At 33.7% G+C, this 16,073-nt stretch overlaps 1 protein-coding gene and 1 long non-coding RNA gene across 5 annotated transcripts in view; both read right to left on the reverse strand.

The window, feature by feature from the left end:
• LOC138328134 (uncharacterized) overlaps positions 1-16,073 on the reverse strand; it is a 76,062-nt gene that overhangs the window by 14,739 nt on the left and 45,250 nt on the right. The window lies entirely within an intron of this gene.
• Positions 1-16,073, reverse strand: part of LOC138328130 (protocadherin-11 X-linked-like) — a 60,912-nt gene that overhangs the window by 4,348 nt on the left and 40,491 nt on the right. For 2 of the 4 annotated variants that reach the window (XM_069274776.1, XM_069274780.1), the window contains 2 exons: positions 5,745-8,578; positions 2,287-2,442 (listed from right to left, as the gene is read on the reverse strand). In XM_069274776.1, the coding sequence (XP_069130877.1) occupies positions 2,287-2,442; positions 5,745-7,787 (2,199 nt within the window). In that variant the 5' untranslated portion in view covers positions 7,788-8,578. Of the gene's footprint in view, positions 1-2,286; positions 2,443-5,744; positions 8,579-9,589; positions 9,824-16,073 lie in introns of those variants that run through there. The other 2 variants (XM_069274778.1, XM_069274779.1) reach the window with 2 other exon arrangements.

Consider the following 16,073-nt stretch of genomic DNA (forward strand, 5'->3'; position numbering starts at 1 on the left):
TTTCCCAGAGGGAGGCACAGAGCCAGAGAATTATTCGCTATTACATTATAGGACCCCTTACAGTTGTCATTGGTTTGCTGACTCGATAGCTATAGAAATATGACATTGCATATCTCTGTCTTTCATGCTGCCAACAATTGTCCAAATTCCAATCGGATCTAAGTGATTAGACTTTTCTAAATCATATTTGACCTTTCATATTCCTACCATCTGGTGTCTCAATGCTAAAATGTTAAAACTAGTCAAGATGTATTCCATTTTTTATAAACATTTTCATTAAAATTTTAGTACATCACAGTAAGAGCTAAGATTGCCATCAAAAATTATCATAACAGGTCAAGGTCATAAGTTGTATTCATATTTTTTTCAATCACATGAAACATCACAGATTCAATCCTGAAAATTTGTTTCAGTTGAGTGATAGCTGTGTTAAAAATAACCGAAATAAATTATCCGTAAAAAACAAGATTTCATATTTGAGATGTTGATCCCAATCACCAAAATGTTTGCACTGAACCTAGATGTTTATCAGGCTTTAACAGACCATGATTTCAAAGCATTTTTTATACAATCTAAATTTACTCAACCTCAAAAGACCGACTAATACTTTCATTCAGAACCTGGTTCCAAAGTTCACACAATTTTATATCAAATTAAATTGAGCATATTATTGAAAGTCTCAAATCATTAATCATTTGTGATTTTTTTCTGTGATTGAAAATTTCCATAAAAAAAATTCTCTCAATATTTTATAGTCAAATTATGTAAATGTTGATGTACTTAGGAAACTAAAATTATCAAACTAGGAGGATCTAGCTAAATTTCAAGTTTTGTACAATGAAGAAAAATTAGGTATTTATAACAGATTATTTTTTTAAACCATTAACTAAAATTTTAAATTTTAAACATTATAAGGCTATATGATTTCTATAATTTATTTTCTAACAATTTTTTTAATAATGTATATACGGTATGTTTATAATCTTTTTTTATTTTCTGATGTACTTAACATTCTCCTTTTTAAATTTTGCAGACAATATAAAGACTCCATATCAAAGAATTTAAATTGATACCAATAATCTGATTTAAATTAAAATTCTTTAAGATATTTACTTAAGAAGTCCTCACTTTGATCTTGGTAAAGATTTTGTAGGACTCAGTAACTCCCCCTTAATCAAACCACGATAATTGAATTGTGTCCAGTACGAGTCAAACACAATGAAATGTAGGTGGGGGTCTTCTGTATCGTCACACTTTCCCCTTGATTTTAACACATTTCAACAAAAGCAAAGCCTTGATTTAACACAAAGAATGACATTCTGTCTGTTTGGGAAGCAAAGCCGAGATTTTTATTCAGAGACTTGCGATGACTTCACAACAGGACTATCCTTACGTAAAAATAATCCGATTTTAATCCCGCTATTATTCCCAGTCCCCAAAAAACACAATAGAAACTAAAGGAAAGGAATTCGGTATTTTACCTCAAAGTGTGTCATTTTCACAACAAGGGTTTAGCTTAATACATCTAGTACTATCCACATATAGGTAGTGTTTACTGTTGGTTTGACAGTACAGCTGACTCACCGTGTCACGGACACGTAATTAACAAACTTACCCTCCCCAACCTGGCACGTACCTATACCAGGAACACAACTTATTGTTTACCTTGTGAAAAATATTGGCCCGATTATTAGCAGTTATTGGAAAACTTTAATCCTTCATTGAATTCAGTGATCAAAAATGATATCTCTTAATATTAAGTTTTTCCAATATGATCTTTTAAAAGAATTAATTGACAGAAAATTCAATTTCAAAAAATGAAAAAAAAAATGTAATTCATTACTAATCAAATGATTATCATTTTAATGGCAGATGAGTACTTCCAGACTTATCTTCAAAATGTTTACAATTCACCTTTGAATGATTTCAATGGATTGTTTTAACTCCAATTTCGGGATCCCATGAATTATCAAACCTTTATAATTTAACAGTATTTTTTCTTTATGAAATAGTGATTTTTGTCAATAGTTTAAGCATTAATTTAAAGGACTTTAAATATTTTATTCTTTGTTTTTCATTATTTTGAAAAAAAAATTTTTTTAACATTTTATATCATATGAACATTTGAAGAAAAAGACAAATTTGAAGCTCATGAAACTAACCCAGAGTTCCAAGAGGAAAATCAGAAACTAATTTCCCGTATACTATACCTCTTAATGTATAAACACATCTATCACTATTTTCAGTCCCATAAAATTTTTCCTTATGATAATCAATTAAGCATACCTCGTCTGGGTGGTAGACTAAAGGTTTGTTGTAAGAATGCATCAGTTTTTCGTGTAATCGTATTGAAGCCATGCGATGAAGCTCATCCTGTGCTGCGTCAAAATCTCCCCGCCGTTCAGGAATATCTCGATTTGAATTTTGTTGGGACATAAATGTCTGAAAAAATTTTTTAAAAAAAATAAGTACACTTTTCGGAATTCTCATAAAAAGTTTGTAAGTCAAGTAATAACTGAAGCATTCTCTTCTTAAAAAGTTTTTTTTTTTAATAACAATTCATATCAATCAACAAATGCCAGCTCCTGTAAAGTTTTATCAATATTTCTACTTAATTATTAGAACTGGAATTATTTTCAGCATGTAGCTGTAACTGCGACATGCGACATGAAGTAATCAGCATGAAATATCTAAAGTAGAATATCACTTTTCACACCTGTTTGTTGGTGTACATGTAATTAACACCCTTATTTTGAAGATAAACACATTTTATCTCATTTCAGAATCTAAACTCTTTGAAAATATTTTCATTCATTTTGAAACTTAATTAAAAAACAAACTCAAAAGTTTTTTGGTTGTTAACAGCATGTGTTAACTTTAAATTCAATCTGTTAAAAATCTGTTTTAAAAACTTTGAAAAAATTATAAATGTTAGATGTACAGTTTTGTGTAAAAGAATACGTTTAATACCATTACTGTGATGTAATATAACTTAAAGCTTTGAAAATACTCTCAAAGAAATAATTTGTCATACATATATATGAACAAAAATATATTCTCTTTTGTCCTACTGGCCCTGATATGTAAAAGGGTGTACTTTTGTGGAGTGAAATGTTTTTAAAAGTAGAAATGACAGTAGGAGAGGGTTTTTTTTAACATTACACCTCAGATTACCTATCGATGTCAAAATCACACCTGAAATTTTAACCTGTGGATGAACAAACTTCCTGTATATACACAATAATAACTGACATAATATCATTTTTACGGCCTTCAATCACTTAGCAAAATATCAGTTAACGAAAAAACACACAAAGGATTTAGGCTATCGCTATAACTTCTATTATCTTCCTTTATTTGTATAGACAAAGAGTGTTTTCGTGTGGAGGTTTTTAAGAAATATTTTGAAAATCATGCACAGGTCTGAGAACTTGAGGAGTCCATTGTTTACTTTCCTATAGACAAAACCTGTGGTGAGATACCATCATATCATCTTTGTCTGTCTATTATTCAACTATTGCTTACAGAGCTATAGAATTTGAATTATTCATATCCTGCAACGTTCGCTCTGCCCTGCTGTGCCTTGTTTAAAGAAGGGTAGGACTTTCCGTCGATGAGATAATTATTACGACAGAGATATTTATCCAAGCCTACTTCGCGTTCAGATTTCAACATGCCATCCCCTAAATGTTTGTCATTGATCAGGGATTAATGTTAAAGTTTGATGTCTCCTACTACATGATAATATTAACTTTAAACAACCCTGGTTACAATGGTGTGGAAGTTTGCCTAAATTATTTTCTATTTAGCTTGTTTGTCTATGTTCAACGAAAGAATTATCACAGAGTACTTTCCTATAGCTCCTCAATGTCAAACTTTAACTTCTGCCCATCCGATCTCCGGGCCGTCGAGATGTGTCCAAACGATAGAATCATGACCAAGTTTGTTTACTAGTGCTTTGCGAGTGTCAGTTTTGAACGATCCTTGGTGTTGGGTTTGTTGACAGGGAGATCCTCTGTCACCGTTGATAAATACACTTTTAATTTATTCATAGGGACTTAGGCGATGGGTGTTAGTTGTCAACATTAAAATCATACTCAGGGTATTTATGTAAACTGTATAATTTACAATCTAGTTCTACATCTAGATCACTAAATATTGCCATGTTTACATTTGTAAATACTCAAAGTTTTTATCTACGGAAGGTGAAAACTAAAGTTTGCAGAATAGGTGAAAATTAAAATTATCACAATTTTCTTCAGGTAATGGAATAAGCTTATAGGGAGCTATCAGATCGAAATGAAGGAAATTATTGCATCATTTTAGTATATAATCATTTTAGTAAGTCACAAAATAGATGTTTAATTTTTTTAAGTGATTCAAGACAAATTTAATGACAATACCGAGTTGAGATAGTACTTAAGACTGAAACAAAATAAAATAATGATAAAAAAAAATTCAACATTACAGCTCCATTTGTATCTTTTCAGAAACTGAAAAAATGACAACTACTCAAAAATTCAGTTAATACAACTGTACTGGTAAAATATTCACTAAGTATAGGAATTTTCCTGATTTTCTTTCTTTGTTCCGTCAGTGTGACAGAACAACAGATGAAATCTTAATGAATTTGTTGAAAAGTGTGTGTTTTTGATGAAATATTAATGAATCCAATTAACATTGGAGCCTGAGACTTTAACATCTGTAGCAATTTTCAGCAATTTATCATATATTAATAAGCATATCATGTTGTCATTTTCGCTTGGCTATGTCGAGCAACGAAATCTACATCTGATAGAAGCATTATGTAACACTTAAACGGACACAATATAGCTGATTACGAATATTACCTTAACTATCCCACATCTAACGATAATTAACAAAATCTTTAACGATGTCTCTTTGATTTATATAATGACCATCCAGATATTTAATAACCAAGATCAAATCATAATTACGATCTTGATGTTGACCGAGATCCAGACCACAGAAATGGTCCATTAGAACTACGATAATCACAAAGTTACGTAATTCTTTCAGTCACAATTTAAACACATGTTGATTTTCTGATACATTTAACTACTCAGAATACAGAGATATTGATGACAATAGCCCCTAGGGATTTCTGTAGCCAGTTCCCCATCTATCACCTGTATCTCGAACGATCTCTCACCTGGTACTAACGAGATTAGTATATATCTCACCTGTCGAGGTGATGATGGGTGATGACAATCATAATAGATACTTTTACGTGTAATACTTGGAGACAGAGAATCAAGATCTAGGTACAGCTTTGTACCAAGTACTTACTGACAACTGTAAATATAGCCTTGCGGTAACTAATTACATCAGTTAAAATGTTACAAAATGGAAAATTCTGTGCCCCTCAGTGTAACATCCTGTTTATATATATATATATGAATGAAACACCTGTTGTTTTTGCTTGTATTGGAGCAAATTTAGTTTTTTCCACTATTGTCATGGTTATCTCCCTTGTTCTCCACAATTTTTGATCTCATTTTCCTTTGATTGTTGGCTGAATTATCAAATATAACTTAAATTCTCTATGTTCTAGTAATGACTTTTGAACCATCTGTAGCTAAATAATTTTTTATCCTATATAAAAAGAGTTTAAAAATGTTTATGAATAAAAACAACAAATGCCACATACCCCCTTAAGTATGTGTCTGGAAACTATAATCACTCAGATAACACCAAACTTCTTCATGTTTGTAAGTACTCACCTGAAGTTGTCTTGTTTTACTCAGCTTTGTCATCGGGACGGGACTAGAATGGTCATTGGCAATCATAAATATCCCAGAATCCCTATGATCGTGATCGTCCATTGAAAAACTAACTTCCTTTTTCACCTCATATTGAACACTATTATTATTTTCTGGGAGAGGGGAGCGCGCCCCATCCCTGGCTAAGCATGGCTTTTTTGGAGGAATATGTAATGTCTCTGTCACTTTCACCTCCTCATGTTCTGTGAGACTTCCTCGCCCACTTCCTTTGGACGAATCTGCTCTCCGAATTAAAAATATTGTCACTAAGATCGCTAACGATAGCACTATAGTTACACATGCAATCGTTATGGCGATGAGCACATTTTGACCAATGCCTGGCTGTGATGCCTCCTCTGTAACTGTGAACTCAACTCTCAGCGTAATATCGGCACCACTTTTTTTCGGCACGATGCCCTTGTCACTGACCTCTATCATGAGGTTATAGTCTTTTATATCCTCTTTATGGATTTCTTTTGCCAGATAAATTTTTCCAGTTGTCTCTTCTATGTAAAATAAGTCATTAGCACTTGATCGGGACATTGAAAACACTAAAGCACCATTACGACCTTCATCAAGGTCATATGCGTCTATTTTTGTCACCTCGTTACCTGGAAGTGTGAGATGGGACACAATAACTGTACCATTGTTTTTAACAGGATAAATTATTTGTGGATAATTGTCATTTTCATCAATAACTACAACTGATACTTTGGCAGTGCTACTCAATGCTGGCACACCGCGATCCGTCGCCATGACAATGAAATCATAGCTACTTTTTAGTTCTCTGTTCAGGGGACGATTTGACTTAACAGTTCCGTTAGGAAACACAACAAAGGGCAAGGTCATCTGGTGTTGAGAAGGAAGTGAGTATGTCACCTGACCATTCATTCCGATATCATTATCGGTGGCGGATATATTCCCTAGTAGAGTATCTGCATTCTTATTTTCAGCGATCGAAAAATTAAAACTTTTTTGTGTGAATTCCGGGTATTCATCATTGTCATCGATGATGGTAAGAATCACTGTTGCGTTTGAAGTATACTGGATGTCAGCACCAGAGTCCATGGCCAAAACCTTGAATTTGACCTCACTGACCTTTTCACGGTCGAATCGCACGTTAGCTTTCACCACACCAGAAGTTGGCTCCACATAGAACATATCTGCGAAATCACTCTCTACAAAATATCGGACTTCTGCATTGATTCCCTGGTCCATGTCAGAAGCGGAGACGCGTGTCACCATTTTACCAGCTTCGTTATTCTCTGTCAGATTGCCATAATAAACACTTTGCATGAAAATCGGCATGTTGTCATTTTTGTCGAGAACTTCCACGATGAAGCTGGCGGAGTGGTTCCTCCGAGGCTGACCGTTGTCCTCACACACCACTGTGATTACATATTCTATTTTTTGTTCACGGTCCAGCTGTTCACCCGTGACTACCGTATACTCTGAATCTGAGATACGAAGCAAGTTAAACTTGGGACTTTTTATAGAACAGTTCACTTTTCCGTTATTGGAACTATCCTTGTCTTGGACCGAAACATATGCCACCAGAGTGCCAATGTTGGAGTTCTCCTCAACTGTTGCAGAGTTAGAGTTACTAAGAAGACGGATGTTAATTTCAGGGTCGTGGTTGTTGATATCAATGATGTGCACATCTACGACCGTGAGGCTAGTTTGCTGAGGGGTTCCCAAGTCATAAGCCCGGACGGACAACTCTAAAGGGGCAGCAGAGTAGGTGAGCTGCTGTATGATCGATATTTCTCCAGAATTTTCATCCAGTTTGAACAAAGTCTGGGGGAATGTGAATTCATACTTCACCTTTCCGTTATCATCAGCATCCAGATCAGAAGCGACAACAGTCTGTATGACGGTGTCCACAGCAACATCCTCACGAACCGTAGCGTTGTACCGATTTTGTGTGAAGACAGGCCTATTATCATTGTAGTCCTCAACAGTGATATCAACCGTCAGTGAACTTGAAAGCGGTGGGATACCCATGTCCGTGGCAACAACATAGATTTGGTAACGATCAAGTTTTTCTCTGTCCACTGTCCGTTTCAGAATAAGGTTGACATCTGTACTTCCCTGAGTGCTTGAGACAAGTTTTCAGGCCAAATGTCTCACTGTTGGGGTAAATATTGTACGATATTCTGGAGTTATTTAGTCCGACAGCATCCATATCTGTAGCACCAATGATTGGGAAGGTCAGATTCACAGATGATCTTTCAGAAATTGGCACCGATATTGAACTCCTCGAGAATAGTGGTCTGTGATCGTTTGTGTCCAGAACAGTGACATTGACTTTAATAGATGTGATGAACTTGTCAGATGAAGCTACAGCGATACTAAGCTGTAGTACACAGGTTACAGCAGAATTACACAACGCCTCGCGGTCCAGCTTCTCTCCGAGTTTAAGTACACCTGTACTCTCTTCGAGGTCAAAGTTGTTGGTGAAGCCCTCCGCCGTGTTTAGGATGCTATACTTCAGGTTCTGTTGTTGGTCCGTGTCAATTAGATTAAGAACAGAGCTGTCTGTTTCGACATTTCCCAGAATGACCGGCGGCGTTTGTTCTTCCTGTACACTGTAGGACAAGTCAATACATCCCGATATTGTTACAGCCGAAAACACCAACAGTATTCTCACAACAGTGTCTGCCATGTTTGGCACGGGTTGATAAATATTGCTATCAAATCATTCCATAAGTCACACTAAAAATCCCTCATAGAGATGAATTCAGTTCCTTCACTCTAGCTAGTCGTTAATGTTCAGTTACCTGACACGAAATGTTCTGAAAAATATAAGAAGACGCAATATTTAGATATATAGACAAGCCATGTATACTGTGTGAAAGTAAACTGGATTTGATTTGTCCAGCTTAGTCACTAATCGGTTGTGAATGTATACTGGTCAAGCCTAATTCTATGTACTGGTCACCTTCTGGTCAGTTCGGCAGAGTGTTAAATGCCTATTGTTACAACAAATCCCACGGTAAGTATTTGAACTCTTTCTTGACAAACGCTAGTCACCATTGTTAAATTAAGGAGTTTACGATGAAGTGTTTTTGATACGTTATATATTATTTTGGATAAACGACTTAACGAAATGGGATACAATTACACATATACTGCCTAGGGACAAATTCAGGTGACGGAAAACATGATGGAATCAAAGAAACTAAAAACTTTAAAGTTTTAAAAGTCACCGAACATTTTAATCCATTGGGTAACCTGAAAAGCACTTTACAACAAATCATTGCAATTCCTTTGTAATATTTCAAACAGGAAGGATGTGTATTGTTAAGAAATATTTTGAAATTCAACTTCAAAGGAAAACTCATTGCTAATCTGTAGCACTTCAAACCTTAGAGTAATTACATTATTTCTTGGTTCATTGATTTAATTAATTGATATCACTTTTTTTTAAATGTACTCTAATGGACTATTACTTTAGATTTTAATCAAATAAAAAGTATCTATCAAAGACATCAAACTAATAGAATTTAGCTAAAATATTTTTAAAAAATATTTTGAAAAATAATTAAAAAAATATTTAGAAGTTGCAAGCTTATATTACTGTAAGTACATGTATGTAAAGTTAAGTTTTTTTTAAATAAAATAAAAATGAAAATTATGAAAAAAATATTATTCAGACATTGCAGGTATATAAATTGAAAGTACAAGTGAAGGTATCTGTGAGATATAATATTTGTAAAGATTATAATGAAAATATCAAAACATGAAGAAATAAATCAATACACTGATAACTGTTCAATTGATGATTGACAAAGCCTTACTAATACCTTGATTTTGTGGGGTATCAGAGAAGAGCACATGTTATATCCCTCGAGTATCTGATAAACGTTTTACCTTGATCCGACTAGCAAAACCCTGCCACTCCATGCCTATGAGAGCGGTGACTTTAAAGTCCCCCAACACCTTCCTTCTAAATACAGTATAATCACAGTGTCAGTATAGCTGTGCTGTCAGTAACTCTACTGATCAACCTCGAAATACCCAGACAAAAAGGCCCACTAATCTGTCCGGATCTACCTTTCTAGTATTGATTACACACAAGAAGATAGAAGAGTGCTACACGGGCGTGAAATAATGCCCTCAGTCAGTCGACCAATCACAGTCAGCCGTGCGACACGCTACGCTAATGATATTCTTTCAGATGTAACACAAGGGGAGGGATCATGAGCAGTTAGATGGTTGTCACACGTAAAGCTGATTTTTTTTTTATCCGATGGCACCCAGCAATCCCAAACGATTATTCAGTAGTGCGGACGTCTCAAATGTGGTATGAAATTGTGTCGACGGAACTGGTATTTTGACACGATTAGGGAAAGAAATGTGAATTTAATTACATTAAAAATCAGTTATAGCCTCCAGGGATGAAGGATAAATTTCTGTGATTGTAATGTACGTCACAAATACATTTCACAATAAAGCGAGAATTATAGTACTTACAATGTGTACGCTCTAAAATGTGTATCACTTTTAATTCACAAGATAACGTTCTATATCTTTATGCCTCAAATTCCTTAAATTCTTTCAACAAACTTTTTTGTACAAGAGGTGAGTAGATCAAAATTTTAAAAAGCTTTAGAAGAAATTCTTAATAATGTTTCACATGCAAAATACAGATAAGAATCTTGATAAGCAATTCAGAGAAAATAAAAATCAATCCAATTAAAACTCAAACATTTTTTTGCATTTTAAAAGTTAAAGTTCATATAGCATTGATTTTGATTTCAAAATATCTAAAATCACAATTACTCACTCACCAAGATCCTTAAAATCCATATTGTTCCATAGCTTTAAATGAGAATAAAATGTTACCCCTGAATTATTTGATATTTGACACAATGATCTAGTTGTTTGAATCCTTTGTAGACACAAATGTTTTGAAACGGTGAAATTACAATCGTGAATTGAGGATCAATGTTCAATGTTAAACAGCAGGTGCTGTGTTTCATCACTCATCACCGCGTCCTGGTAAATATTGACTGATCATTCTGTAATTACCTCCCCTTTTTTACCTTCCTGAGTCTCTAATTGACACAACTCCAATTATACAAGTACCTGTCTGATCTAACAATAGTAACGGTCACTTTGTAGTAGTCAGTTTCCTGGTTCGAGCCTTATACTACCTCTTTAAACATACCTGCTGTTGACATGGCCAGAGGGTCCACTAGCAGAACTGACCAGTCAATATATTGTTAACACCAAGAAAGGGTCAAATGACCAGCCATTGGACCAATTCTTGACCAGGTTAAGAAATATTGACAGTCAGCAAACATTGTAACAAACAACTGTTAAAAAACCAATCAGTGTACAAATATACATTATCAGTAAATGTTTAAAATCAATAGGCCTTTTATTCAGATCTAAATTCAACAGCTAAGCCTAAATTGACATTAACATACAGGCCCTAATTACCACATTTGTTTAGATATTAATGTCAGGATCGGTAGATAAGTATATTTTATCTACCTGACAGAAGACACCCCCCTCCGGTATACCTACCCAGCCCCCAGTCCTTGCTATCTCCCCCCATTCAGTGACCTGGGCAGCTTTTATACCACTTTAGATAGAGGGACAATGATCTGTCCACAGAAATTACAGGTTTCAATGGGTGTCAGTTTGTGTAAATACGTCTTGTATCAGAGCAAAGGGAATTAGCTACCAAGTAGATACCACATGTAATTCGGTTAGCTACTGAGTAGGCATAGTAAATGTAAATCTCTGACGACACTGATCGTTGTCAGGTAACCTTGTGATCATGACGTAATTCTGGACATAAAATCTGACAGCTCATTGATTCTATAAGACATATTAATCTCTCATACACACACATGAAAAAAAAAAGATTTAAAAAAAAATGAAAAATACTGTTCTACTTTGTAATATTAAAACTTATCAGTCTTAAAATAATTTGATTTAATTTAGTTTAGATTAAAATGAACATCCACAGGTACATACAAAGTTTTGGTAGTGATGGAAAAGCCAGAGTAGAAAACCTAAAAAAAAACTTGACCATATTACTGACCTTAGCACATATGCCGATCATACAGAATTAACAAATAATTTATGCATTTGCATCTATATGAATTAATGCCCTAGAATAACCTTTGGAATGCATGAGTAACTGAAATATGATAACCTTAGGGGGTTGGGGTTGTGGTTGTGGTTGTGGTTGTGGTTGTGGGGGGGGGGGCTCTTTCATTTCAGCTCAGAACATAATGTACAGTGCAGAAGGCAATCATAAAGATGTCCAATTCACATCTCAACATAAAACTTTTATCAGATTACATCAGGAATCTTTTTTTTATAATAATGCTATTTTAATGCAAATTTTCATTTTTCAAACTTTAAATCTTGATAGATGTTCTATATCTTCCATTTTGGAATCCATAAAGAGATAAAGAGATCTTGTTGGGTTCTATAGCTATTGAGGTAATTTGAATATGATTACAAACTATACAAAGTGCATTTTTGTTGGAAAATACAACATTTTTTTCAATGAATTTAAATCAATGAATTGATAAATTTACATAAACAAGTCATAAAGCTTCAGCAAAGTTATTTCTTAAAAGATATTTTAATCTACGGGTGATATTCTATTCATTTTCATAAAACCTATTCTCAAACATATGTGCATTAATTTTGCTATAGAAAATTATTTTTGATAGATATCTCTATGAATTTTTTTTTCTGGTTTGACAATATTTTTAAATTGGAGGGGGTTTAATTTCAGGAAATGTTTTTATATGTATCTGAAGATAAATAATGTTTAAAATGTATACACACAGTCACTTGTCCACAAATCCTGTATACCGACAACTTCAACAATGAGAACAGGAACTCAACAATGTGACATGATCCATAAAATCTAAAATTCATATTAATTTACAATTTAAATTTACGTAGCACAGATATTTTATATAAAGAATCAAATAAAAGAAAACCACCACCATTTTCTGTCAATTACAAAAGTTCTTTCACTGGATGTCGACTATTTTTCACCAACTTTTTGAGATAAACATCTGTTTTTTATGTAATTTGTAATTGATGGCTTCTAATACAGTGACATTTTAAAACTTACATTAAGATCTGGGAAGGCTTCAAATTACTTTTTCACGCTTATCTTCAAACGTAATATATATTGGTTTTAAGTCAAAGTTCATATTCTTATGATAAATATCAAATATAATTCTACTTTTTTCATTTTAGATCAATCTTATTTTCGATAAATTACAATATGACATCATTTCAGCTATAAATCAGTAGTATGTCACAATCTATGCATTACACTCTCGTATATAACCAGATAAACCGTTACGAATGTAACAAATCTTCCCCCAAATCACACCCGAACAATACTTTATCCAATAGATCAGCCAGAGTTATATTTATACCAATACAAATTAAGTCCCCTTGGATCGACAATGATTACAACTTACCGTTAAGAATTCAATAATATCTAAATTCATGAATATTCATGAATCAAAAAATCCAAGGCAGTGGAATTTTAACTGGAGTAATTTGGCAGATGCTCCGTTCAACTGATTCTTCGTAAATGACCAGTTTGAATTATAATTTGTAATAAATATTTTCCACTTAAATGATTTGACCAATCGCCTTTCAGTTACATTCATTAGACAAGATAATTGGTGGTAAAGAAAACAAATTTGGGACCCGTGACTGTCATTATTCGTTAAGACTTAAATGCCAAATGGGAAATTATAGATTTAACATATAATCTTTAAAAAAATGAAATTATTTACAGATGGAACAGTTGATAATACCTCCAGGATAAAGAGATGTATTGTTTGTTGGTGTTTGTGTCATAATGACCGTCACATGCTTGATGGTCAGTTGTCCCCAGGGACTCGTGGCTAAAGTCAACAAGACCATGCCAGCCTGATGTCATAGCAGATCATATCTAATGATTGACCAGTGACCAGGATGTACAGGTGTAAATTTTACAGGTGTGTAATTATACAAACATACTTAGGGCACATTGTACCTGCATAACTGTACTTTTCTTTGTAGTGTGTAGGAAGTGAGTATTTATATGTAATGATTAATCTAGTATCATTAGGAGGTGATTAGTAAATAAGGTAAACCTATTTATCATGTTTTTCCGTAGGTTTTTTTCCAGGTTAGGATGTTAATTGTCAAGGTAAATATGAATCTTTAATGTTTCCAATAAAAAATTAACACTTGCAATTTTTTTTCACTTCTAAATAAAAAAAAAATTTCTCTATAAACAAATTGAATAAAAAACTTAATAATTATAAAGCTTTTATATATAATTAAAATTGGTTTGATTTTGTATCTATAATGTATTAATTCATTTTTCAATTACAGAAATTATCAGTATATTTTGTATGAATTTTGAGCTAAATTGGTGCTAATTTATAGAATCACATACCATTGCAATGAAAAGTAAACATTCTTATTAACTGATTATTGATTTTAAACCTCTATTTATTCTGTAATTATGATAATAAAACATGAAATTACTTTAAACACCATTATCAAACCACAAAAAAACTTTCTAAATTGATAATCAAACATTTAAACTTTAATTAAACCATTTTCAGATAGTTAAAGCATTAACACATTGAAGACTAGTCAACATGCCAGTTAAAACTCACCTGAGTGATTTTTACCTGTAACGATATTTATGTACCTTTAAGGTTTAGGAATATTTAATATCACTCGTTGGCCATAATAGGTACCAATTTTAATTTGGACCACTTGTTTGCTTGGGCAGGACAAATTTGCCCATTTCAAACACACACCATAAAATATAATTTTTACACCTATAAATTAATTTTCACCTATTGCAAGTCAAACGAAACCCTGAACAATCAAGGACAAAAATATCAAAACCCTGACTTCTATAAATACCCAATAAAGATCTCCTTTTAATACTTTATGAGTTTGGGCCATTTCAATCTTTTTTTTCCATGAAAGACTTCTCTTATTGCTAGATACATTTAAAACGCTTAATCTGTGAAATCCATTTTGCTTGACCCATTAAATCTGTACATGTCCAGTCGGAGCTATACTTAATCCCACTAACAGGTACATGTTACTACAGAAAACAATGACCTGCACAGGTAAGCACAGGTGACTAAGGTGTTTCACAAATTTGGCCGCCTGCACACGTCGGCTTTGGAAGTCAAACTCACGTAAAACATCTGGCTTGCTGACAGATTCTGTGCAGAAATTTCCAATCATTCTATAGCTTGTTTTCTACGAGTGTGAATTAAGATTTCGGAATTGTCCTTTTAAAGTTCTCCGCAGGGAAAACACGACAAAGGAAATGATGGACTTCCACAATCATTTCAGTGTTGTTTTGAAGGCCAGTAAAATCTTGGATGCCTAGCTAGAATTGTGGCCTAATGTTCAGCAATTAAAATTTATCAAAGACGTCGGATGGACCGCAGAGTAGCTAGACGGGATACCTTTAATTGGCTACATGCCTCACCTGTGCTGAATTAACAGTCGTACTTATAACATTAACGACCAAATTAAAGTAAATTGAGATGCATTCATATACCGATCGAGTGTTGTATTGATTTGTAACTTGGACAAAAACTTAACACCAAAGTCCTTGCTGCCAGCTTTTATGCTTTTTGTCCATTAATCATACAGACAGCCTTCCTCAATTAATCACCCAAGGTTTAGGTGTTATGTGGAGAAAAATGGATAGGATTTTTTAATTTAGATAAAAATGCGGTTATATAGATTTGAGTTATGATTTATCTGCCTTTTTGAAGATCAATGACGTTTATATCTTATAATGATTTACTTAGAAATTACTCGAGAAACGTAATGATGCTGAACAAGAAACACGATCGTACACAATAAACGGGAGGTGACACATCGACGAATTTCGCACTTAGTGTCAACCTGGCATTTCCAGTTGAGTAACACTGCTCCTCTGATCACCTGTTCAATCACAACCAAAACTTTCGTAATTTCCAGAAAATTATTTTAACAACTAGCCCATGAAACCCATATAATAGGAACATATCGGCATGTTTCACTTCTTCTGATATAAAGGGTTATGCTTGAGTGGCAAATTATTTCACACGGGAGTGGACGCTCGTTGATGCGAAACTCTCTAGTGTTCGGTTAAATATACGAACTCTTCTTCTTCTGGAGTTTCACACATAGGTGGCACGGAAATGGAGTTTAGATATAGATATGATGACCGGTTAATGGGTACATCCATACAACATTTGAAATTATTGTCAGCATATG

This window comes from Argopecten irradians, chromosome 7 (genome assembly GCF_041381155.1).
Source record: "Argopecten irradians isolate NY chromosome 7, Ai_NY, whole genome shotgun sequence".
In the NCBI taxonomy this organism is placed as follows: Eukaryota; Metazoa; Mollusca; class Bivalvia; order Pectinida; family Pectinidae; genus Argopecten; species Argopecten irradians.